The sequence below is a fragment of the Pteropus alecto genome, unplaced genomic scaffold (assembly GCF_000325575.1).
Source record: "Pteropus alecto unplaced genomic scaffold, ASM32557v1 scaffold5, whole genome shotgun sequence".
In the NCBI taxonomy this organism is placed as follows: Eukaryota; Metazoa; Chordata; class Mammalia; order Chiroptera; family Pteropodidae; genus Pteropus; species Pteropus alecto.
Window position 1 is genome coordinate 33,174,955 of NW_006441953.1, and position 11,517 is coordinate 33,186,471.

Sequence of the window (11,517 nt, forward strand, 5' to 3'; positions counted from 1 at the left end):
GAATGTCAACCTCCATAATGTTATCCTTAAAATTCAGATTATGTGTGTAAATGCCTTAGACTGGTGTCTGGCACATGATCAGCACTGAATGCAATATATGTGGATATAATTTACATATATCGTATAGTTTTTACTCCCCTGCTCCTTCAGGTCTCTGCTCCAATGTCAGCAAAGCCCCTGACCCCTACGTGACGCTCGAGACCCCCAGCGCTGCTACCTGCTGCTCCTGGCATTAACACCTTCGACAAAAAATATATATCTGCTTGTCTACTTTGGTCTGTAAGAAAGCTCCATGGGGACAAAGACACTGTCTATTTTGTCACCTCTGTCCTCAGCTCTTAGAGCAGTGCTGCCGAGGAGGTGCTCATGGACGAATGACCGGGTGAATGAATGAATGAAATGCTTTCCTAAGAGGTCATTTTGAGGATAAACAAGGTGATGCACATACGCGTTTTACACAGTACCTGACACACGTCAGGTACCGTTAGCCATTTTTCATTCTCGTGTCTTTGAAGGGACAAGGAGGAAGGTGGGCCATGTGATACTTATAATGTCCTGATGCAGAAAGCGGGGGCCCTTCCAGCCCTCCAAACTTTAGCAGGAGCCTCTGGAGCCAGTGAAAGGGCGGGCTCGACGTGACGGCAAGGGAAGGACTTGTGCCGAGTTCAGGAGGGACTGCAGAAGCTGAGGGCGGGAGAACCGGGGTGTCAAGGAGGCCCCGGCCCTGGCCCACGTCTGCTCTGTCTGCTTCCACAGTCCTCACAGCTCTGAGACTTTGGGGGCGCATGAGCTGTCTGTCTCCCCTTTCCTGAGTAGGGAACTGAGGCTCAGAGCATGAAGTACTGGCAGACGAGAGCGAGACGGGACCGTGGGCTCTGCCTACCGTTCCGGTCTCTGCCTCCGCTACGTGACGGGTCACCAGGCGCACGCTGTTCGGACCGAGTCTGCTGTGATTCGGGTGCACTGCGAAACCGTGCAGCGGTCAGTAATCACAGAGAGCTATTCCTTACAGGCATTTCCTAATAAACCCCTTACACTTTTGAAACAGGGACTTTCAAGATACAGCGATGGGACGTGGGCAGACATGATTTCCTTGAATCTGCTCCTGGCCTGGGGCTGTTTGTGACTGTTACAACTTACAGTGATGAGGTAAATCATTCTCTTTTTGTTACTAAAATCTGTCATTTGCTAAAATCCATGGGTGCGGTGCCCCCACCACCTTGAGATCTGTGCGTGAGTGCCCAGTAAGCAGTGCTCACTGTTCGCAGCGTGCAGGGCCCAGGACTAAGGCCTGGCACGATGACACAGGCACCTGCCTGCCTCCCACGCACCGCGTCAGGCTGACGGCACAGACGCCAGATGCAGGTTAAACCACCCACCCCGAGGTCTGCTGGTTTTGCTGGGCAGAGGGGACCCACAGCCACGGTGTCCCTATGGTTCTGCAGGGGCCAGGCTTCATCTTCCCTACTCATGCCACAGCGCCTCCCCACCCCAAACCACAGAGAGCCAGACAGGCCGCCACCCCTCTGTCCTTTCTCAGGACAGGCAGCCTCAGAGTCTGTCCGGTGTCCCTGGGAGTTGGCAAAGGAACAGGAGGGGCACTACAGGCAGATGGGAAGATGTGGGTTTCGGAGCAAAACCAGGCTGAAGTGCAGACTGTCCTCTACAAGGTGCATCCTGGGCAGGTCACTTGCCTGCTTTGATCCTGTCTACCCTCTAGACAGTGGACGTAGCAGATGTCCACACGGACCACGCCAGCTCGAGGCACTTCAACGTGCCCAGCCCATGACGCAGACATGGGGGTGGGAACTCGAGGCGTCCTGGGACGCACGGAGCCACAGAGTGGTGGCGCAGCAGAGCCCTGTGGGACAGAACAGGCATCTCTGGTGACGAGAGAGGGTGCCTGGTGCAGGGAGACCAACATCCCTATCCTTGCCAAAATCTGGGCAGGACACAGGCCTGATGCCATTCATGGAGCTGGACTACCGGACACTCGATTCCTGCCTGTTGTCACAGTCTCTCTTTGTGCACTTGGCACCTCCCTGACAATAGCTCCCTGGGACCCTTTTCCCAAGTCCAGCCACCTGTCAGGACAGCCTCCTTCCCCTCCTGTGCTTCTCGCCCAGCGACATCAAAGCCCAGGTCTCTCGTTCTTCCCCAGTAGCCCTTCATGGGCAATTAGGAAAGGTCTCCATATTTTATTCAACCCAGGACCCAAACTTTAGTTGGGCTAAAAATAGTCACAGAAAAATCTGTTCACTGTTAAGACAGAGAAGGTTTTTTCTGCAAAAACAAAATTGCCTGAAACAATACTCATTTCTAGGAGAAGAGAGAGATATTTTCATTAATTTTGCAAACATCCAACAGATTTTACCATGGGCCAACACACGCCCAGCCCTCCTCCCGGCCTGGGAGAGACCCCCTCTCGCCCACAGCCCTTTTTCCGGAAGGCCTTCTCCATTGGGAAGTAAGATGAAACAGCTCTGGTTCCAGAATCTCTAAGAGTCCTGTCGGCACACAGGGCTCTGACTGCTCCCGTGTGGGCCAGCGTGTCTGGGGGCGTGGGACACTGTAAGTCACACCCTCCCATCATGTGTCCACTCCTATGCATGTGATTGACAGCCCAAGGGAACAACGTGGCTGGTAGAGTGGGCAGGGCAGACTATATTAGCAGCACATATGTACCACACCAGCGTATGCATTTTGGATCTGTTTCCCATTATGCCCTGTCCAATATTCCCGTCCCACTTCACAGGAGAAAAACTGTGCTTCCGAGAGGTTACACGGCACACGAGAGCTCACCAGCGAGTGGTGACGCGGAGATTTAAACTTAAGTATGTTTTTTTCCCCAATGCATCAAACCAGCAGCCATTCAAAACACGTTTGCTCACTTGAGAATCCACTGGAAGTAGACTATGTGAACCCTGATATGAAACTAAAGCTCAGAAATTAATAAGTAATAAAGTCACTGCATATTTTTACAGAGGTCTTTGTTATTCATTCAAAATTAGAATTCAGTTGTAAAATCTGACTCTTGAATGCATTCTTACTAAATAAAATTTCTCTATCAGCAGTCTGTTAAAAGGAATTAAGTATGTGGCAAGATACTTTAATTATCTGCAAATCAAAATTGAACAACTTAAAGAACGTGTATTGCATTTTCCTCTGCGTAGTACACTTCCGTCAATGACTTCATAGCAATCACAGCGTCCCCCACTTTCAGCACCAGATGGTGCCTTTGTCACACTCAGTGAACCTCCGCTGACACACTGGCACTGAAGTCCCTGGTTGACACTAGAGTTCACTTCCACTGTACATTCGATGGGTTTCCACTGTAGTATCATACAGAGTAGATACTGCCCTAAAAATCCTTGGTGCTCCACCTGCTCATCCCTCCCCACTCTACCTCCCTAACGACTGGCAACCACTGATCATGTTACTGTCTCCATATCTGGCATTTTCCATTGTCTCACATAGCTGGAATTATACAGTGTGTAGCCTTTTCAGATTGGCTTCTGTCACCTAGTAATATGCATTTAAGGTTCTTCCATGTCTTTTCGTGCCTTGAGCTTTATTTTTTACATTTTTTTCCAGTTTTATTGAGATATAAATGACGTATAACAAATATTAGTTTAAGATATACGACATAATGATTCAATATATGTATCTATTGTGAAGTGATTATCACAATAAGTTTAGATACCATCCATCACTTCATATAATTACAAATTTTTTTCTCGTGAGAGCTTGTTTCTTTTTATAGTTGAATAAATACTCCATTGTCTGGAAAGACCACAGTGTATTTATCCATTCACCTGCAGAAGGACACCTTAATTGCTTCAAATTTTGTCAATTATGAAAACTGCTATAAACATCCATGCACAGGTTTTTCATGTATACATAACTTTCCATCTTATTTGGGTAAATAACCAGTATATTTGCTGGATCATATGGCAAGAGCAGCCAGCCAAACTGTCTTCCAGAGTGACTGTGCCATTCTGCGTTCCCACCAGCCATGTGAGAGAGGTCCTGTTGTCCACATCCCTGCCAGCACTTGGTGTTGGCAGTGTTCTGAATTTTCACTGTCATAAGTGGGAAGTGGTATCTCATTTTTAATTTACAATTCTCTAATGATACATAAGAGGGCATCTTTTCATGTGCTTATTTGCCCTCTGTATATCTTTTTTTAATGAGTTGTCTACTCAGAATTTTTGCCTATGTTTTAATTGATGTGTTCGTCTTCCTATTGTGGTTTTCAGAGTTCTTTGTATGCTTTGGATAAGTCCTTGATCAGTGTATCTTCTTTTTTCCCCTCTCTGACCTATGGACGTTGCCGTTTCCCCTTAAGAACTAGACCTCTGAATGTGGGGCGTCCTCTCCCACATGCTTGTGGCGTGCACCCGGGGCCTGGCGCACCCGGGGTATGGTCCGTGGCTCTATCTAGGGCGCGATCCCAGGGCCTTCTGCATGTAAAGTAGACGTGCTAACCACTACACTGTGGAGCCACCCCTGATCAGTGTGTCTTTTGTGAATATTTTTCCATCAGTGGCTTGTCTTCTTAGTCTCTTGGCAGTGCCTCTTGCAGAGCAGAAGTTTTTCATTTTAATCAAGCCCAGCCTCTCAATTACTTCTTTCATGGATCGTGCCTTTGGTGTTGTATGTAAGAAGTGATAACCAAACCCAAAGTCACCTAGATTTTCTCCTATGTTATCTTCCAGGAGTTCTATCATTTTGTACTTTACATTTAGATCTATGATGCATTTTGAGTTAATTTTTGCAAAAGGTGTAAGGTCTGTGTCCGTATTCACTTCTTTGCACGTGGACGTCCAATTGCTCCAGCGTCAGTTATTGAAAAGACTGTCTTTGTAACTGTCTGGACGGGGAGACATATTCCTGGTGCTTTCTACTCCATCCTCACAGAATCCTCTGCTAGTTCACAATGCTTTCAGGTTTCTCTTGAGATGTCTTCCTTGATCTATGTGTTATTTAGACATGTTTCCAATATCTGAATATTGGGGTCTCCCAGCTATCTTCCTGATACTGGTTTGTGGTTTGACTCCACTGTGTCTGAGAGCAGACACCCCACATTTCTGTTATTTCCAATGTGTTAAGGAGTGTCATGGCCCACAGTGTGGTGGCTGTTCCAAATGACCTTGAGAAGGGTGTGTCATCTGCTGCCGATGGGTGCAGTGGTCTGTAGATGTCATTCTGCCCAGTGATCGATGGTGCTATTGGGTTCGACCATGTCCATACTGATTTCCCGTCTGCTGGCCCTGTACTCTGGCAGAGGAGATCTGACGTCTCCAGCCACAGGGGTGGGCTCTTCTCCCTCTCGGGCAGTTCTGTTTGTTCTCATGTAGTTTGAAGCTCTGTCGTTAGGTGCTTTCACGCTGAGGGTTGTTTTGTGTTCCGGGGCAATGCGCCTCTATTGCTAGGTAATGCCCCGTGATGCCGCTCACCCTGACGGCTTCCCTTGTTCTGAAGTTAAAATAGTGGCTCCGGCTTTCTTCTGATCAACGTTCGCTTAAAGTTAGCACATCCACCCGTTCATCTCTTGACTTTTAATCATTCTGTGTCTTTATTTAAAGGAGCTCCTATAGTTGAGTCTTGTTTTCGGACCCACTCCGGCAATCTGTCTCTGAACACGCACCAGACCACTGGCACTCAAAGTGATCGCTGACAGAGTCTGGTCAACATCTGCCACATTCGTTACTGTTTTCTAGTCACTGCCCTGGTCTTTGTTCCCATTTTTGTCTTCCACTCTTTTTCCATCTTTTGTGTTTGAATTGACTACTTTATGATTCTATTTCATCCCCTTTCTTAGTATCTCGGTTATGCTTCCTTTCTCAATTTTTTTTTTAGTGGCTACTCTAGAGTTTGCAATATACACTTACAGTTAATGCAAGTCCACTTTCAAACAACATCTGACCACTTCACAGGCAGAGTAAGTGCTTTATAACAAAGTACTCCTAATTCTTTCCACCCAACCCTTGCATCCTTGCTGTCATTCATTTCGCCCGTAAGCAAACTATAATCATCAAATACGTTGTTGCTATTATTTCGAACAGGCTGTTATGCATTAGATCAGTAAAGAAAAATGCAATTTTTAATGATACCTCCTCTTATTCTTCTTCTAAGGCTCTCCCGTTATGTGCATCCGGGTTGCTGACCTACGTTGTTTTCTCTCTGAGGAACTTCCTTTAACATACTCGCGAGGCAGGTCTACCAGTGACAAAGTCCCTCAACTGTCTGAGAAAACCTCTATTTCTCCTTCACTTCTGAAGGAGAATATTGCAAGCTATAGAATCCTAGGTGGCCATTTTTTCTCTCAGGACTTTGTCACACCCCTCTCAGCTTGCTTGCGTGATTCTCAGAGGCCAGCTATGGTTCTCTCCTCTGAGAACCACACAGCTCCTCACAGCTAAGGGTTCCCCCTAGGCTTCTCTCAGGACGTTTTACCTCTGACGCCTGGAGTTTCGATGTAATACACGTAGGTATCGCTCTTGCGGCATTTATCCTTGTTCTCTGGGCTTCCTGGTGTGTGGCTTGTTGTCTGACACTAATTTGGGGAAAGTTCTGTCATTGTTGCTGTAAAGGCTTTTTCTGCTCCTTTGTCTCTCTCTTCTCCTTCCAGGATCCCCCTCATGCATGTTACGCCTTCTGCAGCCGTCCCACAGTTCCTGAACATTTGTGCCTTTTTTTCGGTCTTTGTTCTCTTTGCTTTTCAGTTTTGGAAGTGGACGCTGATAATCCGAGACCTCAGAGATTCCTTCCTCGGACGTGTCCTCCACTAATCAGCCCATCAAAGGCTTTCTTCATTTCTGCTATGGTGTTTCTATCTCTAACAGTCTTTCTGATTCGTTCTTAGGCTTTCCATCCTTCTGTTTACATCATCCAACTGTTCTAGCATGTCCTTGCCTACTTTTTACATTAGAGCCCCTAGCATAATAATCATAGTTTCTCTAAATTCCTGTTCTGATCATTCAAATATCCTGGCATGTCTGAGTCTGATTCTGATGCTAGTTCTGTCTCTTCAAACTGCATCTTCTTGCCTTTTAAGTATACCTCGAAATTCTTGTTGTTGCTGGAAGCCCGATGTGATGTACTGGGTAAAAGAAACCCAGTACTGGTTCCCACAGAGGTTCTTCCATGGCAGGTGTGCTCTTTGTATTTGCTTGTTGTATGTCTCTCCAATTTGGTGGGGGGAGGGGGGGCAGGGCAGTGGTTTGCCCTGTGACCACCATTATCTGACAGATCTAAGAGAATTGACTGTCTTTCTCGTCACCTTTTCACTTCTTGTTAAGAGAGAGTGACAACTTCCAAGCTCCTTATATGCCAGACCTGAATCCCTATACCTGTTTTTAAAATTCCAAACAATATAGAAATAGACAAAAACCAAAGTCCCCCAACAAATATAACCACCTAATAGTTTAGTAAGTATTCTTCAGAATCTTATTCTTCTAAGTATACAGAAACATACATACGCATGTATGCTTTTACCAATGATATTCTTTACAAAAAGAGGGCCCTATAAAACCGCTATACCAGAGGATATGGTGGACACCTCCAATGCATAACATTCTCTTTTATTACTGCGTAATGCTCCTTTATTTGGCTTTGCCTAGATTTAATCAATCCTTCAACATAAAAATCCTTTTACATATAACTTTGTCTACCTGTGCACATCTATGGAATAAATTTCTAAAGGTAGAACTACTGGTCATTGGTTATATACATTTTAATTTTTAATACATATTGCCAAACTCCTCTCTAGAACGGTTGATGAATTTATATCCCCCAACAGTGTTTGGAGATGGTATTTCTCAACACTGTCCCTGGGTACTTTTAAACCTTTGCCAACCTGGTAACAAACAAGGAATATCTCACTGTGGTTTGTATTTTTTTTATTTTTATTACTAGCAAGTCTGAATATCTTTCATGTTTACTGGCCATTTAATTTCTTCTTTAGGAATTGCACAATTCTTAATTGCACAATCTTTACTAGATTATATAAAGAAGATATATTTCTAAGAATGGCAAGTAGAAACTAACCTTAAACTGTGGAAATCCTCAATCCTAGGTATTATTGTCAAAGTTATACGGCCCGCAAGGAACGTTCTACTTTACTTCACATTCACCTGGCGAACACATCATTTGCCTAGAATCCAATTCCACAAGGCTGGTGTCATTTGGAGGGAGTAAGCTGGTGAGTACCCACCTCTGCATCCTTGTGGACGAACACAGCGCCGGCACTATCCGGGCGTGACATCAGTATGCAGAGCCATGACACCAAGACTGGCTACAAACTCATTAGAGCCTAGCACCCAGATCTCAGTGCTGTGACCAGGGAGCGGGGAGCGGGGCTGGAGAGCTGGGAAGGGGCTTGAAGGAGCACCACGAAGGTGATTAAAGGGCTTGACAAATGAGAACTGTGAGGGGAGGTTAAAAGAACTGTGATTACTCGAGCTTGAAAACAAGTGAAAGCTGAGGGTGAATTCATAATGGAATCCCAATAAATAAAACTCTGCACGGTAGATGGTGATTGGCTATTTTTTGAATGTGCTGAGAACAAACGAAGAGAATTTGTACTTCAGCATGAGAAACTCAGCAGTATGGAAAGAAAACTTCCCTGAGAGCAATCAGACCTCTCAGCACCAAACGTGTTTGCCTGACAGTAAATCTGATGTGCGGGAAGGTACAAGCACCCTTCAGATCAGTAGGCCACCGTTCGGTGATTATCACAATGAAAATTACTGAGTACCACAGGGAACAGGGTGGCAGTAAGGGAAAAGGCGGCTGGAGAACAAAGTGCGGCCCGCTCCTGACCAAGGGGTGGAGGGCACGAAGGGAAGGGATACTGAGGATGTAAAGAGGGAAACCTGTTTTTAAAGCATGCTTCTTCCTTTCCTCTCTTTGCACAGCGGATCCACCATTATTATCAAAATGAAAATTACTGAGTACCACAGGGAACAGGGTGGCAGTAAGGGAAAAGGCGGCTGGAGAACAAAGTGCGGCCCGCTCCTGACCAAGGGGTGGAGGGCACGAAGGGAAGGGATACTGAGGATGTAAAGAGGGAAACCTGTTTTTAAAGCATGCTTCTTCCTTTCCTCTCTTTGCACAGCGGATCCACTTAGATATTCGGGTTGGAGAACATGACCTTGATGCAGCCATTGCTCAAGCGAAGGACAAAGTTAATGAAGTTAGCTTCAAGCTTGAACATCTAATTGAGCAAATTGAGCAAGTTGTCAAAGAACAAAACTATCAAAGGGTCAGTTTGCCTATTCAGCTCATTTTATATCTTCCTGCCAGGAACATAATTCTCCATACAAGGCCCCTGAACCAAGGACAAAAAAACCTGCCTGTTCTCTGGTCTTTGTCTCTGAGCCACACCATGTGGACGGGCAGGGTGAAGGACAAGAGTGGTCCGCTGGACCAGGAGCTGCTCCAGGAGGGGCGGGGCTCACTCACCGTTGGGGTGTGAGCTTCCGAATGAACAAATGAGGGCTTCCAAACACAGCTCAAGTATGAGGACACTCAGAATGCCAACCTTCTAAATCACGACTCCGTTCCTGTGGCATTCTGTTTTCTGGGCCACTGCACTCAGTGGACTCCGGTCAGACGTGGGCTCTAATCTGCTCCACCGCTCCCTAACCTTGAGTCTTCTCTAGGATTCAGTTTCCTCACCTGGAAACTAAAATGAGGACAGGTGTGCTTGGCACAGGGCCCAGCTTAAAGCAAAATAAGAATTCAAACGACAAAAGTCCACAGCTGTTGGATAAAGCTCACTTTGCCAATGGTGACAGATGTAAAAAATTAGCAGTCAAATACTTGACATTTTTACACCAAAATACAAAATATCTGTCACCAGGTTGATCCTCACACCTTGCCTTTGGCTAACAACACACCTGTCTTAGAAAAGCAGAGACAGCACTGGGTACAAGATACTAATTGGGAACATTAAATGCCTCCACCAAATATAGCACCATCCCCTCAAATTCATGGGTTAAGTACTTTAAGAAACTAAACCTGCCTATTTCTCTTCTGCATAGGACCGTGAAGAAAATTTTCGAATGACCAGTGAAGACATAAATAGCAATGTTTTATGGTGGGCTTTTGCACAAACATTAATCTTTATCTCAGTTGGAATTTTCCAAATGAAGTACCTGAAAGACTTCTTTATATCTAAGAAGCTTGTTTAAAATGTTAATAAAGACAAATAACTACCTGCTAATTTGCTTAATCTTTGAGTCACCTAAATCAAAATACATCCATAAATGTGTATTACAGGCGAACTTCAAACAACATTGTTTCGTTCAACATCGTTTTGTTTCAATTTTCATGAGGAAAAAAATGGACTTCCAGCCGGCGCCACTGTCAGTGTGGAGCGTGCACGTCCCCCCAACGTCCGCATAGATTTTAGTGTTTAACATTAGCAGTGTTTTGGGTCTTTACTTAGTAGTTTGGTCATGTTTCTGTGACCAGAAACGTGCTAAGAACTTAACTCCTGTTGATAAGGATGAACCTGGGGTAAATTGGTTTCCTTACACATCATTTTGCTTAAATTCATCGTTTCCAAAATCATATTGATATTAAGTGAAGGCTTACTGTACTTTCATGATTGCAAACATCAGAGGTTGCAACTAATCTTACAGCATTATAACACTGGTAAAATATTGCTTTAACAATGTAGCTCGTGAGTTTGATAGGATAAGCACATCATCCAGTTCTTACTTCAAAGTTAGTATAAATCAGAAGTTGGTATAAATCAGTGCTGTCCAACAGAAATAAAATGTGAGCTACATATGTAAATTGTTTTCTAGTTGCCACATTAAAAAGGTTTTCCAAAGAGGATAAAATCAACGCTACATATTTTTCCCAGCACATCAGAAATATTACCATTGTAATGTATGATCAGTATAAAATTACGAGACAGTTTATAGTCCTTTTACAATGAGGTCTTGGAAACCCAGAAAGCACATCACAGTTTGGGCCAGGCCCGTTTCGAGGTTCGGATGGCCACATGAGGTTCACAGACCAGTGCTGGGGGGCGGGGGAGGACGTCCTTTCCCGACTGCATTCCGATCACAGTCGTTCTAAGCCTCCGCTCGTTCCTCCTTCCCGGGGACCGCGGCCCAGCGGCTTGGCCCAGCGGCTTGCTCGGGGCCCGGTCTCCCACTGGGCCCCACCAGGCCTTGGAGACTGATCCGCATGCGGACGGACAACCTGCTCTCGCCGGCCATGGCGGGGACCCAGCGACACGCGAGAAGTGGAACTCCACGAGAAGAAACGTCCATGTGCTTTCTTTTCACTTTAATTTTGAAATAATTATGCTAATGCAAAAATAGCACAAAGAGCCCTTCGCCCCGGCACCCCTCACGGACCACTTTTAAAAGCGAAACAGCCCCCCAAGTCGAGCCCTCTCACATGCGTGTCAGAGGCAGGCGGCGGCCTCCCGCCTGGCCGGGCCACCCGTCCCGGTCCGGTCTGGTCAGCCTACCGGGTCCCCCCCACCACAGC

At 45.8% G+C, this 11,517-nt stretch overlaps 1 protein-coding gene across 1 annotated transcript in view; it reads left to right on the top strand.

The window, feature by feature from the left end:
• The window catches only part of LOC107196191 (transmembrane emp24 domain-containing protein 11), a 22,148-nt gene extending 11,882 nt beyond the window's left edge, over nucleotides 1-10,266 (top strand). Inside the window, exons 2-5 of the mRNA XM_015594903.2 lie at nucleotides 1,049-1,149; nucleotides 8,081-8,206; nucleotides 9,122-9,268; nucleotides 10,050-10,266. Coding sequence (XP_015450389.1) covers nucleotides 1,049-1,149; nucleotides 8,081-8,206; nucleotides 9,122-9,268; nucleotides 10,050-10,199 — 524 coding nt within the window. The 3' untranslated portion in view covers nucleotides 10,200-10,266. The remainder of the gene's footprint in view (nucleotides 1-1,048; nucleotides 1,150-8,080; nucleotides 8,207-9,121; nucleotides 9,269-10,049) is intronic.
• Nucleotides 10,267-11,517: the final 1,251 nt, after the last annotated feature.